General features: G+C 40.8%; 2 protein-coding genes across 5 annotated transcripts in view; one reads left to right on the forward strand and one right to left on the reverse strand.

Annotated features, from left to right (window-relative positions):
• The window catches only part of evi5l (ecotropic viral integration site 5 like), a 63,201-nt gene that overhangs the window by 30,725 nt on the left and 10,992 nt on the right, over positions 1–21,484 (reverse strand). The window contains exons 2-3 of one of the 4 annotated variants that reach the window (XM_082535882.1): positions 17,929–18,016; positions 17,157–17,214 (exon numbers count right to left, since the gene is read on the reverse strand). The exons of 2 other annotated variants lie outside the window; for them this stretch is intronic. The gene's annotated coding sequence lies outside the window, so the exon portion shown is untranslated. The remainder of the gene's footprint in view (positions 1–17,156; positions 17,215–17,928; positions 18,017–21,484) is intronic. One more of the 4 variants, XM_082535883.1, reaches the window with a different exon arrangement.
• LOC309708131 (histone H1-like) lies at positions 846–2,213 on the forward strand. Its single transcript, XM_082535911.1, has one exon. The coding sequence runs from the start codon at positions 1,286–1,288 to the stop codon at positions 1,784–1,786; it is 501 nt and encodes a 166-aa protein (XP_082392037.1). The 5' UTR covers positions 846–1,285; the 3' UTR covers positions 1,787–2,213.

A 21,484-nucleotide genomic window follows, 5' to 3' on the forward strand; every position in this document is an offset into this window, starting at 1 on the left:
CTCAACCCTGTATGAAACATCTAAAAATACATGATGGAGAAGCTGTGTTGAATATGAAAGTGTAAGACTTTGCCACTGTGGGCAGAGCAACTACTGTGTGATGTTGCGTTGCAGTTTTTTTTTTTTTTCTTCTGAGCTGATGAGCAGGCTACACATTATCAGATCGAGAGCTGTCTGAGAACTACTCAAAGAGAGGGAAACAGCGCTATGATAACTGTGATAACTGGAGTGTGCAACGTTTCCATGAGCAGTTTTCCTGCATCTTGACTTGTGTGTAGAGTGTTCATAACATCAGCATCATGTTTTTGATTATTTGTTTGTTGGGTTGAAAAATAGTTAAATAAACTGGTGATCATATTTACGGATCACCATGGCACATATCATCAGCCATGTGATTTATTTTTGCAGATGACAAAGTGAGTGTGAATGTGTCTGACATCACAGTGTTTTTGTGCACTGTGCAAGAGTAATTGCCTTTGATTGTGAGTGACAGCGGTGATTTTGCAGGTCACCAGCTATTGTAAATAAAAATTTAAAAAAAGAGTGAATAAGAGGGAGAATTTATATTGTAGAAAAAAATAATCATAGGAAAAAGGTTTTGTGTTGATCAACCAAAAAAAACAACTATAATTTCATTTTCTGCTTTTAAGAAAGGATTGTTCACACAAACACAGACAGAGAGAGAGAGAGATGTGTGTTGATTAAACAGTGATGATGATAATGAACATGTTTTAGTTTGTCACTTTCAGGTGAAAAGCAGACTTGAATCAATTTTCCACATGCAGCAGTCGGAAGAAAGTTATAGTTTAACATCATTGGAAACATGCAGGCCAAGTTTCTGGCTTACTTATTTACAGTGCCATGTGTTTCTCAACCTCACAAGCGAGCTCACTCCTCCCTGAAGATAAGGAATGCAGCTCCAAAGCAATAACATGATAAAGAGACAGCAGCAAGTCCTGAGCACAAAAAGTCCCAGCAAAGCAGCAGCAATGTGGATAAACAGCAGCAGAAGAAGAAAGCAAACCCATCTTCCTGTCTGATTGGTTGAATTTCACGGAGGGGCGAGCAAGATGGCAGCGGGAAGAGGAGTTTTTGTTTGAGTTCTCAGCACGAGACACTTATTTGACGTCTTTCTGGCCTTCGGGACTTTTTTGGAGATCAGCGCGCTAAACTTGCTGGATCTGAGGCCAGGGTCTGCGGCGGCAGCATGTTGAAATGCTCAAAAAGGACTGAGTGACTCGGGCAAGCCACATGCGGCTAGCGACATGAAAGAAATGGACCCTTCATGATGCGTTCAACGTGCCAGCGCTGTGGTGGGAAAGGCTCCATCATAAACACGCCCTGCGCCGAGGTTCAGGCCAAGAAGAAGAAGACGATGACTTCCAAGCCCAAGAAGGTCGGCCTCAGCGTGGGCGAGCTGATTGTGAAAGCCGTGGCCGCTTCCACGGAGCGCAACGGCCTGTCTGTGGCCGCTCTCAAGAAGGCTCTGGCTGCCGGAGGCTACGATGTGGACAAGAACAAGGCCCGTGTCAAGACCGCCATCAAGAGTCTGGTGGCGAAGGGCACTCTGGTGCAGACCAAGGGCACCAGGACCTCCGGATCCTTCAAGATGAACAAGGCTACTGAGAGCAAAGCCAAGAAGCCCGCCGCAGCCAAAGCCAAGAAACCGGCAGCAGCTGCTAAGAAGTCGCCCAAGAAAGCAGCAGCAGCACTTCAGCCACTAGCACGAAGTCAACCGCATCAGAGGACAATAGTGAGAGTGGCTGTGACTTCACTGTGCATGTGAAGAAAACGTTTGAGGAGAACTGAACAGTTGGAGTTTGACATTTGCCACCTGTGGAGTAAAATGGCAAGAAGAGACAGTGGGACACAGGACAAAGCTGAAGGAGAACTGCCGGCTGTTGGACTGTTGAAGTGGGAGAGGACAACAGAGTGAGAAGACTAGGTGAGAACACATAGGAATTATTTAATGTGGGAAATCAAAATTTGGGTTAGCAAACCTGGGGAAAAGAAAACTGACTGCTTAAGTTGGAAAATTGAGACGGAGTCTGAAACATTGCGAAAATAGAAACATATACAAAATCACACACACACAAGCAGAACATGCATTAACCCTACTAACAATTCCAAACACAAAATGACTCATGAAGACTCATAGCACATTAGTTAAGAAATGATCAAATAGCAGAGAAGTGTGTAGGAAAGGCAGAGAACATGCTCTGCTGGAGATGCAGCTCCACAGACCTGCATTAGACCTGCCTAATAACACAAACACACATGCAATGAAAATTAGCTTGTTATCTTTCATCAGTGTTAAAATAGTGTCAATTTAGCAGACACTTGTTCTCAAATACTGAATTTATCCAATAAAAAAAAAAAATTGACCCTCCAGGTTGCAGGACAACAGTTTAACTTTTGTGGGAAAAAGATCCTGGTTTGACCAACCAGTGATCAGACAATAAATTTAGTTGTTAAAATGGTAAATTGGGAGAAGCTTCCTGCTTGATTGAGGCAGCACATGTAATTTACTGTATGAGGGAAATTGTCTTTTGTGATACTATTTTGAACATGCTTTTCTGTCGTCCTGTCAACTTAGTGGGTTAATAGTTGATATGCAAATTAGTGATCGGTTTTAGATTAATGAAAGGTGACTGAATTCTAGCACGAGTGAATGAGATGTGTTGGAGTTGTTGTGTGTTGAGTGGAAACTCTAAAACACTGAGTTTCCTGCTTTGATGTGCGAGTGAATCCTGTATTTAGATACACAACTCTGAATACGTCAGAACAGACTGTTTTGTGAAGTGCATGACAGCATGTCACATGTTTTATGATGAAGGGAAAAGGAAAATTGAATAAAATAGATCTGTGGCCTAAATGAGTGAAGAGCACAGACCTGGTAATTAAACTCATAGCTAATAAGACATTAGGATTATGTTGTGTGTTGTGCAGCTGATGGTTGATTTGGAGTGAATCTAGCTGATGATTTTTCTTTTGTTGTGAAGTTGAGCCTGCCGATTAGTATGATGGTATGATAAACCATGCTAATGGTATGATTTACCCTCCTGAGATGAGGAGCTTGTGTCATGACTTAACAAGGCCTTTTTATTTTGATACTTTCACAGTGCACTGAGAGTTTGGTTTGATAATCTCTGTTATTTTTTATTTTTCATTTTTGAACAAGCACTGATTTTTGCTTGTGAATTTCTTTTCTTTGAGCAGATCTGCAAGTCGGGAATTAAAAGCGTTACACGTCGTCAAGAAAATTGTTGCAAGTGAGTTTCTCCACATTTAAAATGGGTTCAGGAGAAAGCCACTTATTTGGGACAATTAGGAAATGAGAGTCCCCCCCAAAAAGGATTCAACGAGGAAATCCAGTCTAAATTATTTTTCTTTTTGAAATAACGTCGTTTTGCTGAGCGTGGAAACGAATGCGATGATAATTTCCACAATTAGCAAAAGAAGGAACCACTGAGTGAATGAGTAAGAAGTTTAAAATAACTGACTGACTGACTGAACATGATTGTGTGAAGCTAACCCCCACCTGACAAAGGTGCAGATGAACCCATGTGTTTCCTTTTACAGGAGCAGAAAGATGACAGCAACACTCGAGGTTGCATGATGATTTAACCTTTTAAATGCCATTTTCTGTGTCTGTGCATTTATCAGGTGTGTTATTCATAGGCTTGTGTTGCTCACAGAGATAACTGTGACAAAGTATGCATACGCCTGCGCAAGCGCTAATATTTGCATTTTCTTTTCTTACAGCATGCCAGTTCTTCATGTGAATTGATGATGCGATTTATACCAGGACAACTGGTTGATGTTTTTTCCTACTACAGGATTTCTGGGTTTATGTGTGAGGAAAACTGTGTTTACAGGTTATGAGTGGTGATGCTGTTGCATTGTGTTGATGGGAAAATGTGAAGGTTACTTTGATAATGTGAATAACATGTGTGAAATTTCCTGTGTTGAGAACTGGTGTTACTTCTTTCCACAGCTAGGGTTGACTTTATGGTGTTTTTATGGCACCTCTGGAACCTGTTGACCTGTGTCTGACCTCTGTCTGACTGCAGTCAATGTGTTTTGCTAATGTTTGTTTCTTTGAGAATGCTGTAGTAGATTCAGCTGAAGCGGACAAGTGACATGGGTAAAACAAATAAGAGATTACGGTATTTATGGGATAGTTTATTATGGGCTCATTTGCTGGCCACTTTTGAACCCATAATAGTAATATATAAGTGGAGTGACTTTGCTTAAGAGCAGTCACCGATTACATTAATGTTGCCTGAGTACATGGGATGATCCATGTCTGAGGCGACTTATGAAAATAATTGTAGTTTACTGATTTGAGAAAACCTGCACATGACACTTGTCTTGCTGATGTTGAATGCTTCTTGTTCTTATGATACAATTGTTTACAGGTATGAAGTTTGATTTTACTTCCAGATTTTGTTTTCCAGGCCATGATGGTGTGTATGCAGGCTCCTGGGAGAGCCAGGTGTTAAGCAAACTTAATATGCAAAGCACACTAACATTTTCATTGCAGGATTATAGGTCCAGGGTGGTGCTGCTCCAGGGGAGGAGATGCCCTGATGTTGCCTGGGATATGATCTAGCTAATCTTTTTCTTTAAGACTGGACTCCAGGTTTGGTGAGTTGACGCATGGGTGTGTCCATGCGTCAAGAGGTGGAGTGCAAGGATTAACATTAAACAATGTTTACTATTATTGTTGCAGTGATTTGTGTGATTAGCCGTTTTATTTACAAATATTAAACCTATGCAAGTGGTGCACCCATGTTCAGATGAGGCTTTGATGGCCTATAAGTGAAGTTCACTGAACTAAAGAATGTGGTTTGATGATTGTTGACATGCTCTCCAAATAGAAGTTTTTCTTCTTAGCAAGGGAATACAGGTGCAGCAGTAATCTCCTGAGAAATCTTCAGAGGCCCAGTGAGAAGCGTGAAACATTCCAGGCATAGCTGACAGCCAGGCAGTGGTTGAGGTCAAAGGTCAAGCTGGTTGGGGCCCATCATGAGATCAGACCTTGGAGCCACAGCAAGGACCATGAAACTGCCTGCAAAATAGAGGAGAGGATCGTCCACAAGATGGGAGAGAGGCTTCAGGAGGATCAGAGATCATCTTCAGCACAGCAGACATCACACAGAGAGCTGTGCTACTGAGTTTCCAGGAAATCAAGAGGAGACTTCCCACAGCAAGATTTTAAATAAAATGAAAGATTCAATATTGACGCTGAGGAAGACAACTAAGGTGTACGACGTGCTCTGCCTTAAACCTTCAGCAGCGTTGGAACATGGAAACTCGTGGGATGAGGGGAGCGTGCCAAGCTCCATCGACAGCGCAGAAGGAGTTCGAGGATGACATCATGATTCTGTGAAAGCACAGGAACCAGAAGCTATGGTGGTGATAACAGCAGTTTCCTATGAACATCACCTAACGCTGTGCCACTGTACTGTGCATATGATGACACTCTGAAGGCTGCTGGGATCATAACAGCAGTAAGATGACGGAACCCAGCACCCTTTCCACAGAGAGCTTTTTCTGCAGAGCGTGGACAATTAAGGAGTCATAAATATCCCCCTCACAAGACGAAGGTCTGAAGTCAGGTGATGGGGGCTGGTAAGAGGCCATAAAACTAGTGCTGAGAGGTCTGCAGCTTTGGAAATAGCTGAGACCCATGTTGACGAACAACAAAACCAACTAGTATGTTTGAATGTCTATTCTACATACATTTGGACTCTGGTCCTATGGACAGTAATGGAAACAACTGGAAGAGACATTCATGACGCCCTGCAGAGCTTAAACCACTCTGCAGAGAGACATGTGATGTGCACACCCGGAGGAAGCATCACCAAGCTGAGATTTTTTTGAAAATGTTACTTTTTTAGTTTTACTATTAAATTAACAATTTCTTTGTTTGCTCGTAAGATGCAGTTTGCCATGAGATGAGCTCAATGAATGGGGTAACTGCTAATACATTTATTAAACTGTGTAACTTTTACAGTAATTTAGGGTGATTTGACATATGCTGAGTATAAAAATGTTTGCATTGAAACTGTCAGACATGAGGTATTCATACCTGGGAACTTTTCAGGCATAAAGGTCAAAAAGGGGGGAAATGTTAGATTTGTATTGTTGATTGTCATTTATGCTTAGAAATATTTACTTATATATGCTTAGAGTTTTGTAATTAGTTGTAGATTGGTAGAGGTTTTGATCCTTGATAGTCTGCAAACTTTGTGTGTATTAGACAGCACTTTGGGAGCATGAGAGGTCATACCGTGTCTTATTATTTTATGGTAGGATTAACGTAGTTGCGTCTGTTCTAGTCTAAGTGCTCTTTGTTTAGATGAACTGCAGGACTTCCTCACCGTGTTATCTAGGATGAACCATCTAGGGTGAGGGGGAGGCTACCCTCTTCCTGACCAAGGATGTTTGACCCTTTGATCAGCAGTCCCCACACACACACACACACACACACAGTATTCTTTGTTCACATGTATACCTATGTAAGATGTTATATGTTAATGACCCTATGCATATTCATGTAACCACAATAAAAGGAGTGCTGTGGGGAAACCTGGCTGAGAGTCTGACAGTGGTCAAGTGGTGGAACGACGCTTGGCTCCAGCCAGGTCTCCCTCATGCATGAGTAACCAGAGAACTTTGGTGCCTTGAGTCTTGCTTTTGCTGCGTAGCAGATTGTCCTTAACGTTCCAGCGAATAGGTTTATGCTACAAACCTAACATTAATTGGTCCTTCGAGAGCCGGATCCCTGGAGTCGACGTTCACCGAGGGGAAAAGAGACACACCGAAAGACTGACGTCAGCCAGGACTTATAGAGGTCCTGCAACAAAGTCCTGAGGCGTGAGAATTCGTCATCGGACCGGTGGATTAGCCGTCTGTTTTTTTTTCTCCTCGGTGGATGGCGATTGATGGGATTCGGGACTGACGCTACACGCAATAAGCAACTCCAAGTAAGAAAAAAAAAAAAAAAGAGTTTATAGCTATAATTACGTCTTCACCGCTCAGTGGGGTGTTGCCCGTGGCCGCTCAGTGGGGCTAAAATTCGCCGTCTAAGTGGGGCGATGTACAAGGCCGCTCAGTGGGGTTTTTTGTACAGAAGCATTAAGTCGCAGAGTTGCGCAGTTCGAACTTTTTTTGGTTCGCCGTCTTAGTGGGGCGAAATACAGACCGCTGTGTGGGGTACTGTAGTGAGTTCTCCACCGCTCAGTGGGGTGTTGAGAAGTTCCGCGGGGTCCAGATTGTGCTGGACAGTAGGCCTATTTTGTGTTGTTGTCATTGTCGTCGTCGTTGTTGTTGTTGTTGTGTGTGCGGAGCAGAACATGTGGTCTGTGACACCGACTGTTGTTGTTATCATGGGTTTCTATGCAACCAAGAGTGAGTCGGAGGGAGACAGACGTTTGTGCTGGACTTTGCTCCTGGCAGCACAAAGTATTTATGTAAAAAAAAGAGAGAGCGACGGCTCCACAGCTGCGCGGGTTCACGCGAGCGCGGTCACGCGGACCTGAGCCGTGCGGTTAATCGCAGGCTTATAAATGGAAGAGATTCAAATGTTAGAAGTTTTCAGAAAACACACCAGCCTTGGAGAGCTGTGGAGAAGGCCAGCCCACATCAGCAGCACTTAAGATATGCTCTGGTGAATGGCTTTCCCCCCACCCCTTGCTGACACAATGTTTATTCTTTAGCTTGCCCTGATCGACAGCAGCCTGTGTGCCAGACCATAGATTTAATTGAGGTGGATAGTTGTTAAAAGTCATCTACATTACGCTTGTGGTTGCTTAAATTCAGTACGATGACATGTGAGGTGAAGTGATATAGATAAATATTTAAACTACTGAAGTGCATAGAGGCACTTGACCTGTGTGGAAGACTGTCGTCTTATTATGAACCATTGTTGAGATGTAGAGCACATCTGTGAAAACAACTAATATGCTCAACCCTGTATGAAACATCTAAAAATACATGATGGAGAAGCTGTGTTGAATATGAAAGTGTAAGACTTTGCCACTGTGGGCAGAGCAACTACTGTGTGATGTTGCGTTGCAGTTTTTTTTTTTTTTTCTTCTGAGCTGATGAGCAGGCTACACATTATCAGATCGAGAGCTGTCTGAGAACTACTCAAAGAGAGGGAAACAGCGCTATGATAACTGTGATAACTGGAGTGTGCAACGTTTCCATGAGCAGTTTTCCTGCATCTTGACTTGTGTGTAGAGTGTTCATAACATCAGCATCATGTTTTTGATTATTTGTTTGTTGGGTTGAAAAATAGTTAAATAAACTGGTGATCATATTTACGGATCACCATGGCACATATCATCAGCCATGTGATTTATTTTTGCAGATGACAAAGTGAGTGTGAATGTGTCTGACATCACAGTGTTTTTGTGCACTGTGCAAGAGTAATTGCCTTTGATTGTGAGTGACAGCGGTGATTTTGCAGGTCACCAGCTATTGTAAATAAAAATTTAAAAAAAGAGTGAATAAGAGGGAGAATTTATATTGTAGAAAAAAATAATCATAGGAAAAAGGTTTTGTGTTGATCAACCAAAAAAAACAACTATAATTTCATTTTCTGCTTTTAAGAAAGGATTGTTCACACAAACACAGACAGAGAGAGAGAGAGATGTGTGTTGATTAAACAGTGATGATGATAATGAACATGTTTTAGTTTGTCACTTTCAGGTGAAAAGCAGACTTGAATCAATTTTCCACATGCAGCAGTCGGAAGAAAGTTATAGTTTAACATCATTGGAAACATGCAGGCCAAGTTTCTGGCTTACTTATTTACAGTGCCATGTGTTTCTCAACCTCACAAGCGAGCTCACTCCTCCCTGAAGATAAGGAATGCAGCTCCAAAGCAATAACATGATAAAGAGACAGCAGCAAGTCCTGAGCACAAAAAGTCCCAGCAAAGCAGCAGCAATGTGGATAAACAGCAGCAGAAGAAGAAAGCAAACCCATCTTCCTGTCTGATTGGTTGAATTTCACGGAGGGGCGAGCAAGATGGCAGCGGGAAGAGGAGTTTTTGTTTGAGTTCTCAGCACGAGACACTTATTTGACGTCTTTCTGGCCTTCGGGACTTTTTTGGAGATCAGCGCGCTAAACTTGCTGGATCTGAGGCCAGGGTCTGCGGCGGCAGCATGTTGAAATGCTCAAAAAGGACTGAGTGACTCGGGCAAGCCACATGCGGCTAGCGACATGAAAGAAATGGACCCTTCATGATGCGTTCAACGTGCCAGCGCTGTGGTGGGAAAGGCTCCATCATAAACACGCCCTGCGCCGAGGTTCAGGCCAAGAAGAAGAAGACGATGACTTCCAAGCCCAAGAAGGTCGGCCTCAGCGTGGGCGAGCTGATTGTGAAAGCCGTGGCCGCTTCCACGGAGCGCAACGGCCTGTCTGTGGCCGCTCTCAAGAAGGCTCTGGCTGCCGGAGGCTACGATGTGGACAAGAACAAGGCCCGTGTCAAGACCGCCATCAAGAGTCTGGTGGCGAAGGGCACTCTGGTGCAGACCAAGGGCACCAGGACCTCCGGATCCTTCAAGATGAACAAGGCTACTGAGAGCAAAGCCAAGAAGCCCGCCGCAGCCAAAGCCAAGAAACCGGCAGCAGCTGCTAAGAAGTCGCCCAAGAAAGCAGCAGCAGCACTTCAGCCACTAGCACGAAGTCAACCGCATCAGAGGACAATAGTGAGAGTGGCTGTGACTTCACTGTGCATGTGAAGAAAACGTTTGAGGAGAACTGAACAGTTGGAGTTTGACATTTGCCACCTGTGGAGTAAAATGGCAAGAAGAGACAGTGGGACACAGGACAAAGCTGAAGGAGAACTGCCGGCTGTTGGACTGTTGAAGTGGGAGAGGACAACAGAGTGAGAAGACTAGGTGAGAACACATAGGAATTATTTAATGTGGGAAATCAAAATTTGGGTTAGCAAACCTGGGGAAAAGAAAACTGACTGCTTAAGTTGGAAAATTGAGACGGAGTCTGAAACATTGCGAAAATAGAAACATATACAAAATCACACACACACAAGCAGAACATGCATTAACCCTACTAACAATTCCAAACACAAAATGACTCATGAAGACTCATAGCACATTAGTTAAGAAATGATCAAATAGCAGAGAAGTGTGTAGGAAAGGCAGAGAACATGCTCTGCTGGAGATGCAGCTCCACAGACCTGCATTAGACCTGCCTAATAACACAAACACACATGCAATGAAAATTAGCTTGTTATCTTTCATCAGTGTTAAAATAGTGTCAATTTAGCAGACACTTGTTCTCAAATACTGAATTTATCCAATAAAAAAAAAAAAATTGACCCTCCAGGTTGCAGGACAACAGTTTAACTTTTGTGGGAAAAAGATCCTGGTTTGACCAACCAGTGATCAGACAATAAATTTAGTTGTTAAAATGGTAAATTGGGAGAAGCTTCCTGCTTGATTGAGGCAGCACATGTAATTTACTGTATGAGGGAAATTGTCTTTTGTGATACTATTTTGAACATGCTTTTCTGTCGTCCTGTCAACTTAGTGGGTTAATAGTTGATATGCAAATTAGTGATCGGTTTTAGATTAATGAAAGGTGACTGAATTCTAGCACGAGTGAATGAGATGTGTTGGAGTTGTTGTGTGTTGAGTGGAAACTCTAAAACACTGAGTTTCCTGCTTTGATGTGCGAGTGAATCCTGTATTTAGATACACAACTCTGAATACGTCAGAACAGACTGTTTTGTGAAGTGCATGACAGCATGTCACATGTTTTATGATGAAGGGAAAAGGAAAATTGAATAAAATAGATCTGTGGCCTAAATGAGTGAAGAGCACAGACCTGGTAATTAAACTCATAGCTAATAAGACATTAGGATTATGTTGTGTGTTGTGCAGCTGATGGTTGATTTGGAGTGAATCTAGCTGATGATTTTTCTTTTGTTGTGAAGTTGAGCCTGCCGATTAGTATGATGGTATGATAAACCATGCTAATGGTATGATTTACCCTCCTGAGATGAGGAGCTTGTGTCATGACTTAACAAGGCCTTTTTATTTTGATACTTTCACAGTGCACTGAGAGTTTGGTTTGATAATCTCTGTTATTTTTTATTTTTCATTTTTGAACAAGCACTGATTTTTGCTTGTGAATTTCTTTTCTTTGAGCAGATCTGCAAGTCGGGAATTAAAAGCGTTACACGTCGTCAAGAAAATTGTTGCAAGTGAGTTTCTCCACATTTAAAATGGGTTCAGGAGAAAGCCACTTATTTGGGACAATTAGGAAATGAGAGTCCCCCCCAAAAAGGATTCAACGAGGAAATCCAGTCTAAATTATTTTTCTTTTTGAAATAACGTCGTTTTGCTGAGCGTGGAAACGAATGCGATGATAATTTCCACAATTAGCAAAAGAAGGAACCACTGAGTGAATGAGTAAGAAGTTTAAAATAACTGACTGACTGACTGAACATGATTGTGTGAAGCTAACCCCCACCTGACAAAGGTGCAGATGAACCCATGTGTTTCCTTTTACAGGAGCAGAAAGATGACAGCAACACTCGAGGTTGCATGATGATTTAACCTTTTAAATGCCATTTTCTGTGTCTGTGCATTTATCAGGTGTGTTATTCATAGGCTTGTGTTGCTCACAGAGATAACTGTGACAAAGTATGCATACGCCTGCGCAAGCGCTAATATTTGCATTTTCTTTTCTTACAGCATGCCAGTTCTTCATGTGAATTGATGATGCGATTTATACCAGGACAACTGGTTGATGTTTTTTCCTACTACAGGATTTCTGGGTTTATGTGTGAGGAAAACTGTGTTTACAGGTTATGAGTGGTGATGCTGTTGCATTGTGTTGATGGGAAAATGTGAAGGTTACTTTGATAATGTGAATAACATGTGTGAAATTTCCTGTGTTGAGAACTGGTGTTACTTCTTTCCACAGCTAGGGTTGACTTTATGGTGTTTTTATGGCACCTCTGGAACCTGTTGACCTGTGTCTGACCTCTGTCTGACTGCAGTCAATGTGTTTTGCTAATGTTTGTTTCTTTGAGAATGCTGTAGTAGATTCAGCTGAAGCGGACAAGTGACATGGGTAAAACAAATAAGAGATTACGGTATTTATGGGATAGTTTATTATGGGCTCATTTGCTGGCCACTTTTGAACCCATAATAGTAATATATAAGTGGAGTGACTTTGCTTAAGAGCAGTCACCGATTACATTAATGTTGCCTGAGTACATGGGATGATCCATGTCTGAGGCGACTTATGAAAATAATTGTAGTTTACTGATTTGAGAAAACCTGCACATGACACTTGTCTTGCTGATGTTGAATGCTTCTTGTTCTTATGATACAATTGTTTACAGGTATGAAGTTTGATTTTACTTCCAGATTTTGTTTTCCAGGCCATGATGGTGTGTATGCAGGCTCCTGGGAGAGCCAGGTGTTAAGCAAACTTAATATGCAAAGCACACTAACATTTTCATTGCAGGATTATAGGTCCAGGGTGGTGCTGCTCCAGGGGAGGAGATGCCCTGATGTTGCCTGGGATATGATCTAGCTAATCTTTTTCTTTAAGACTGGACTCCAGGTTTGGTGAGTTGACGCATGGGTGTGTCCATGCGTCAAGAGGTGGAGTGCAAGGATTAACATTAAACAATGTTTACTATTATTGTTGCAGTGATTTGTGTGATTAGCCGTTTTATTTACAAATATTAAACCTATGCAAGTGGTGCACCCATGTTCAGATGAGGCTTTGATGGCCTATAAGTGAAGTTCACTGAACTAAAGAATGTGGTTTGATGATTGTTGACATGCTCTCCAAATAGAAGTTTTTCTTCTTAGCAAGGGAATACAGGTGCAGCAGTAATCTCCTGAGAAATCTTCAGAGGCCCAGTGAGAAGCGTGAAACATTCCAGGCATAGCTGACAGCCAGGCAGTGGTTGAGGTCAAAGGTCAAGCTGGTTGGGGCCCATCATGAGATCAGACCTTGGAGCCACAGCAAGGACCATGAAACTGCCTGCAAAATAGAGGAGAGGATCGTCCACAAGATGGGAGAGAGGCTTCAGGAGGATCAGAGATCATCTTCAGCACAGCAGACATCACACAGAGAGCTGTGCTACTGAGTTTCCAGGAAATCAAGAGGAGACTTCCCACAGCAAGATTTTAAATAAAATGAAAGATTCAATATTGACGCTGAGGAAGACAACTAAGGTGTACGACGTGCTCTGCCTTAAACCTTCAGCAGCGTTGGAACATGGAAACTCGTGGGATGAGGGGAGCGTGCCAAGCTCCATCGACAGCGCAGAAGGAGTTCGAGGATGACATCATGATTCTGTGAAAGCACAGGAACCAGAAGCTATGGTGGTGATAACAGCAGTTTCCTATGAACATCACCTAACGCTGTGCCACTGTACTGTGCATATGATGACACTCTGAAGGCTGCTGGGATCATAACAGCAGTAAGATGACGGAACCCAGCACCCTTTCCACAGAGAGCTTTTTCTGCAGAGCGTGGACAATTAAGGAGTCATAAATATCCCCCTCACAAGACGAAGGTCTGAAGTCAGGTGATGGGGGCTGGTAAGAGGCCATAAAACTAGTGCTGAGAGGTCTGCAGCTTTGGAAATAGCTGAGACCCATGTTGACGAACAACAAAACCAACTAGTATGTTTGAATGTCTATTCTACATACATTTGGACTCTGGTCCTATGGACAGTAATGGAAACAACTGGAAGAGACATTCATGACGCCCTGCAGAGCTTAAACCACTCTGCAGAGAGACATGTGATGTGCACACCCGGAGGAAGCATCACCAAGCTGAGATTTTTTTGAAAATGTTACTTTTTTAGTTTTACTATTAAATTAACAATTTCTTTGTTTGCTCGTAAGATGCAGTTTGCCATGAGATGAGCTCAATGAATGGGGTAACTGCTAATACATTTATTAAACTGTGTAACTTTTACAGTAATTTAGGGTGATTTGACATATGCTGAGTATAAAAATGTTTGCATTGAAACTGTCAGACATGAGGTATTCATACCTGGGAACTTTTCAGGCATAAAGGTCAAAAAGGGGGGAAATGTTAGATTTGTATTGTTGATTGTCATTTATGCTTAGAAATATTTACTTATATATGCTTAGAGTTTTGTAATTAGTTGTAGATTGGTAGAGGTTTTGATCCTTGATAGTCTGCAAACTTTGTGTGTATTAGACAGCACTTTGGGAGCATGAGAGGTCATACCGTGTCTTATTATTTTATGGTAGGATTAACGTAGTTGCGTCTGTTCTAGTCTAAGTGCTCTTTGTTTAGATGAACTGCAGGACTTCCTCACCGTGTTATCTAGGATGAACCATCTAGGGTGAGGGGGAGGCTACCCTCTTCCTGACCAAGGATGTTTGACCCTTTGATCAGCAGTCCCCACACACACACACACACACACACAGTATTCTTTGTTCACATGTATACCTATGTAAGATGTTATATGTTAATGACCCTATGCATATTCATGTAACCACAATAAAAGGAGTGCTGTGGGGAAACCTGGCTGAGAGTCTGACAGTGGTCAAGTGGTGGAACGACGCTTGGCTCCAGCCAGGTCTCCCTCATGCATGAGTAACCAGAGAACTTTGGTGCCTTGAGTCTTGCTTTTGCTGCGTAGCAGATTGTCCTTAACGTTCCAGCGAATAGGTTTATGCTACAAACCTAACAACCAGTATAATGATGCGATATGAAAGTATCATATCATGATATCAAACGATATCAAGCGTTTATGCTCCTTAGTGCACACAATGACAAAAATAAACCAGGCATTACTAACAAGGAGAGCTAAGTGTGACTCTCTGATGACAATTTAGTAAAAAAGGAGCAGGGAGTTACTACAACAACCTCCAAGAAAGCTCAACGTTTTACAAAATATGCAACAAAACTGTTCCTGCTAAAGGTGGAAACAACAAACTTGTTTCATCACTTGAGGCAAAAAACACACCATCAAAAACATCTAGTCTATGAAGGCGGACATGCTAGCTATATGCTAGCTGGTCATGTGTGGGCTTTAAGCAGCTTTTAACAAGCTCAACTCAAGATCAAACACTCCAGGTACAACATATTTTTCAACTTTCACACTATTGTGCCGACTCCTCAGGAGTTACATGATTAAGTTACTTTTCTGTTAAAGTATTTAGCAGTTATGCAAATTTGATTTAAAGTTTACAAAGAAAATAGTACGAAGGCTAATTTTGTTCTTAATTTAATGTGTCACTGCTATTGCACTGTACTGCTGCTGCTGGTGCCTTGTAGCAACAGATTCTCCCTTTGAATCAGGTACTCTGTCAACATGGCATTAACTCACTGGAAAAGAAGGATGGAAACTGTCCTTTATTTTTATTCACACTAATAAATACCACTAAATACCACTGCCTGTAAGCTGGAAGCACCAAAAAGTGCTTCCAATAATGTTTTCTCCCATTACTGTCAGAAATATTATCAGAATTTCCTTGAAATATAGTGATATAATTTGGAGGCTATGTCACCCACACCTAATAATCCATTTCTATCTATTCTAAAGCTACAGGTAAAAATACTGTGGTTACATTGAAAAGAGTTAACACAACATTAAACAAAGCTTTGATCCTCTTCAGTCAGTTTCATTTAGTAAAACAGAAAACTGTTTGCGGGCCAGATGGCAACCTATTACTGGGTTGATTTGGCCCCTGGGGTGTAAATTTCATGTCATTGCTCTATGAAGGATAAAGAAGGTGAAGCTGAAAGTCTGATGTAGAACAATGAGTTATAGTAATAATCAAGTTTCTGAGTCAGAAATCAATAAGTATGAAGCTAATTTTCTCTTTATCACAGATTTGAGTGCTCTAATGTGGTTTACACAGACATAATCACAACTTTTTTTTTCCTCCATCAGAGGGAAGAATTGACCTGTCAGCATATAAAAAGAAAAAAAAAAATCACAATAAAAAGTTACTGCAAATTACTTGTTACACTGTTATTCGGTTAAGATCACACTGCACAGCTTTCAGAAGGACTAAGACATGGTCACACATTCATCTACATTCAGAAACAGTGCCACAAAATGACTGCAAGCAGCTGAGGAATTTATTAAAACCAGACTATTAAACAAATCAAATGAATTACAGAGTAAATTCAGAGAGATAAACTCAGATTTCACACAGTTTATGAGCAGCTGACACCGCTGGTTTGGAACAGAAGGCTTTTTTTTGGGGGGGGGGGGGGGGGGGGAGTTTAGAAATGACTGAAAGATTAATAGGCTCTGTTTTGAGTTTTGTTCAAAAAAGAATGACTTCATATAGGGAAAAATATATATCACATGGCGATCGTGGCTCAAGAGTTGGGAGTTCGCCTTGTAATCGGAAGGTTGCCGGTTCGAGCCCCGGCTTGGACAGTCTCGGTCGTTGTGTCCTTGGGCAAGACACCTCACCCGTTGCCTACTGGTGGTGGTCAGAGGGCCCGGTGGCGCCAGTGTCCGGCAGCCTCGCCTCTGTCAGTGCGCCCCAGGGTGGCTGTGGCTACAATGTAGCTTGCCATCACCAGTGTGTGAATGTGTGCGTGAATGGGTGGATGACTGGATATGTAAAGCACTTTGGGGTCCTTAGGGACTAGTAAAGCGCTATATAAATACAGGCCATTTACCATTTACCATTTACATGTGCAGGACACCTTAAACTAGTTTTTTAATTAAGCAGCAAGGCAGAACAAAATCGGGGCTGTATCAAGACATGAGGACTAAACCCCAATTCAACCAGACCCAAAACTGATCCAGAATTAAAACAGGACTACAACAGTTCAAAATCAGGACTACTTAGGATTTAACCAAGACAGAACCAGAATCAGAACTAGATGATAGTAGCACTAAAAATCATCATAGACCTCCACTACACTTATTTTTTAATTCTACCAAAGTCCACTATTTAGATTGAGAAAAGTTTATATAATTATTTAGCCTTGTTGTGCAAACAAGCTGCAAAACTTAATAAATATAGAATTTGAAAAATAGTAAACCTAAAAAGAAACACTAGGTACGAGATACATGAGGACCTATGATACGGTGATACTTTTGGTAAACAACCATTTGACTAACATGTGTGTCTCACCTGCTCTTGTTCCATCTGTCCTCATTCTCCTCTCTCTTCCTCTCTCTTCCTCTTTGTGCTGACAATCATCAAATATACAGTTGAAACCAGATATTTACATACTCTTCAGATAAAAACACAAACACTTTTTTAATTGTAACATCAAATCAGACTAAATGTTTATTTTTTTAGATTGATAAATATAAAAAACATATTTGTTAACTTTAAGAGTAAAGAGAGAACCTATCTGTGTTTCTTAATTGTAAATGGCACCAAATTGTATTCAAAATTGAGCCACACTTATGGAGCTCCACAATTCTTTTCCTGGTGTTTTGGTTGACATCTCTTGATGTTCCCATGTCACAGAAACAGGCTCTGTGTTTTGCCTTATATGCATCCACAGCTGTGCCACCAATTTACTCACATGGACTCTACTAACCTATCAGAAGCTTCTTCAGCTCAGAATGGAATCGTCTGCAGTTTTCTTATTAATTAACAATAAACTTAGTGTACATGTACTCCTAAATTTGATGAAAGTGATAACAAATAGACAGCTCTGTCTCTCTTTATTCTGACATTTAACTAATTCAAAAGACATTTCAATATTTATCTAAAACAAAAGTTTACTCTAAATTAATGTTGTACAGTAAAAATGTTTTATGTTTTCTCCCTAAAGTGTATGTAAATATCTGGTTACAAATGTGAATATCCTGCTGTGTACTGAAATCCCTCTTGTTTTGCATAGAAATATACTGAACAACATACAAAGCATAATATATAAAATAACATTTACCTGAGTTTTTTCTTTGAAAGAGCCCTCTAATGTCCAGTCTTATATTTCAGTGCATTACTGAAACCGATTTAGTCGGGGAGGGTAAGAACTGAAAATATGAAATAAACACACGTAAGCTAAGACTCTCTAAAAAAAAAATAGCATTTCTTCGGCTTTTCATTTCGCCATTTGTTGATTCACTTGAAGAGCAAGTAACGTAATATTGGTCAAGTGATCAGTTTGATATCAATCTTTCGTGATTCACCGTCATATTTACATTATTTGTACGGTACGAATGATTTGCTTTGGTACCTGGTCAAACTTAAGCTCTCCTTAGTATGGCTGGCTCTGACAAAACAACCCGGGCTTAAGCCCAGTAAGCCACCCCCACGCTCCGCCCCTGCTGAGGGCAGTTTTTAATTGAATTCTTCATAAGATAAACCGAGGTGTGATTTCCCAGGAGGAAAAAAAAGGCTTCATCATTCAGCAGATTGTTGATGCAATCATGCTTTTTGAGCTGTAGTTGAATTTCTTTAATAAAGGATTAAAAAAAAGAAGAAAAAGAAGCTACATGTGCATTTGTGTGCTTGATACTTTCAGCGATAAGGACCTTACAAAGCACAAGCTTGGCATAAACGTAATATTTTACTAGCTAATGTTAGCCTGGGTAATTAAAAAAAGCAGCAATCGATACAGCAATCGAATGATATAACATATGGCGATGCTGTGTTGAAACAAAGACACCAGATATCGATACAATATCATATGGTTTCAAATAAAAAGTAACTTGTCAGCAGTAGAATAATAAAACCAATTACTTTTTCACTTCACCAGATGGTGCCATTGAGCTTAATGATTTTTCTAGCGAGGTAACGTCAGTCGCACAGTAGGAAGTTGGTAAACCCAAGGTGGAAGCAGGGATCAGGCAAAGTAAAAAATAAAAAAATCTGAAAAGTATCATCCACATTTGAATTAGATGCATGGACATATTTATTTTTTTAAACATGAAGCATATGGATGTGACTAGAGCTGGGCGATAGAACGATAACGATATGTATCGCGATATAACTTTTACTCGATAGAGAAATTAAGCTATCGCGATAGACCTCGCCGCTCTTGTCCTCTTAAAAAAAAAAAAAAAAAAAGGTCAGCCAATCCAAATTAAGTAGCGCAGAGCTGAACCAATCACAGCCGCAGCGTCACGTCGCGTGACTTGTTACGTACAGCACAAGTGCCAAGCCGCACGTGTGTTTGTTTGGGAAGCAGCCAGCGGGTAATGGAGGAAATGAGTGTGCCGACTAGAAAAATCAACCGAGTGTGACCGAAGAGAAAACAGATGATGGTTCCAACGCCGGAGAGATTGTCGAACGGAAGAGCCATAGAAGTTCCGTAGTGTGAAGGTATTTCGGCTATTTCAAGTCTGACAAAAAACAGAGTAGCGTGCACTGTAAATTGTGCCGAAAGCAAGTCTGGAAATACAATAAACTGGTGCATGCGTCACACTGCGCGCCACGTTATTGTTTCGGTGAAATGAATTTCTACAATACTGTTACTGTTAATTCTACTCTCTGCAGTGTTTAAATGCTTACATATACACACAGTTACTGTCCGTCCACACATACGACTCGGTTCTGCTTCTATGCCCCAGCTTTGTTTACTTTTTCCCACCGAGGCTTCTAGACTTCTGATTGGCCAACATTTCTGCACGGTTAGGAATCTAGCGCCACCTGCTGCTTTGGCATGTTCATAGCAGCGTTTTCCTTCATTTCTGCCTTTATGTGTGGACGAGATTATTTTTTAAAACGAAAACGGAAAATCTCCGTTTTCAAAAATACCCGTGTACGTGTGGACGTAGCCTCAGTCTCTGACTGGAAGCGCTAATTCGTCATTCGGCTTTTGTCAGACTAAAGTAACTGTTAAAACTGTTTGAAAAGCTCAGCTATACAACAAGGAGAGATTGAGAATTTCCTTTTAGTTCTCAGTTTATTTGATATTGACAAAAGTTAGTCAGTTTTGTCTGTTCTTCTGTAAAACAAACTAAGATTTATTTTTAGAATTAATATTTTGTTTCTAAGTGGAATTGACAATTTAGTCTGTTTCGTTTGTTCTATTTTGAAACTTAAACGCTTTAGCGGCTGCCTTTTGTGTAGTTTGCAATATTTGCCTTTATTTATCTGAAAAAGTCTCATGTTCCTTAAGTACATCTTACCCTGTTGAACTTATTATGGGAAATAAATATTTAAATAAAAACAAGCTGCTGATTATTTCACATTTTACTTGTGAGCAACAGCACATTTAAATCTTACAAATTCTTACAAGTTATTTGGCTTATATCGTGATAGATATCGTTATCGCCTGAAATGAAAAAAACATATCGTGATATGAAAAAATCTCATATCGCCCAGCTCTAGATGTGACATGTGGGATTTGTAAGGAATATTATATGAAAGTAAAGTACTTGGGGAGTAGTGCAAACATACTGTAAGATCTCATCTCACATACAGAGGATGTTAGCCAAGTATGGCAAAGCTAACGTTCATTCAACTGAACCGAAAAAAACTAAACTAAACTAAAACTCAACACACTTAGCTCAACAAAGCTTCCAATTTGGGATAAGCTAAAAAAGTAACACAATCTCATCACCTACGTTATGTGCAGACCTACTCGATACAAGGCTATGTAAAACTAAGACTTTTGTTTACTTGTTCAAAACAAGTAACAAAAGCGACTGCTGAATGCCATTTTAAGCTCAAAATACCTTTAACAGTACAATAGTCGACACCTTTTCAATTAAGCTAGATGACTGTAATACAAACTGTTTAGCAGGCCAGGTGAATGTAACATTTATGACAGCTTGTAATAGCAGTGTTGGTCAGTGTGCCTGCTTTACAGTCCTATTTTGAAGCAATAAATCAAAATGCTTTTTATCACAGTAACAATGATTCCCACTTCTCTTAGACAGCACATTTTGACCTTGGATTTCCCACATTTTCATCCTAATATGTCTGAAGATATCTGGCTATGGAAGGCCAGTGTAAAAATCTTTACCCATATCAAAGAAAACAAGCAAAGCAAATACTCACTCAACACATATACAAATACAAACTATTCTATGTGTGTAAAAATCCCACTTTCACTCAAATGCTACACATTTGTAGAGCACGTGTGTGGTAGAATTATATTTATTTTTGCATGACTTTAAGATTACATTTTAGTTGCCGTTTTGTTTGACTATCTGACAACCCAAATTCTCTGTAAATTTTTTAGAATCAGGACATGAGTACTTGTAGCTTTTTCCTGTGATTAAGTTTCTTTTCACAGAGAAAACTCCAAAACAAAATGAGTCACTACAAACTAGGTGTGTCCATTTACTGGCCAAATGTGTCTCAGAAAAAGCAACAAAAATAAATGCATGAAAAGGTGCTGTGTTCTGGACAATTTTGGACTAGTGAGCCCTTGGTTCATTTTAGGGCTGGTTACTACATTCCGCATGTTCTTGGTACTCTATCACATCTGAGATACATACTGGCTATGAGAAGGTGTTTGCATAAACTTGCAGCGTGCCACTGGGTTCAGT

Source organism: Aulonocara stuartgranti (assembly GCF_965226115.1).
Source record: "Aulonocara stuartgranti genome assembly, chromosome: 6".
NCBI lineage: Eukaryota > Metazoa > Chordata > Actinopteri > Cichliformes > Cichlidae > Aulonocara > Aulonocara stuartgranti.

Coding starts and splice junctions, on each gene's coding strand:
- LOC309708131 (XM_082535911.1), top strand. CDS start 1,286: ATGATGCGTTCAACGTGCCAGCGCTGTGGTGGGAAAGGCTCCATCATA.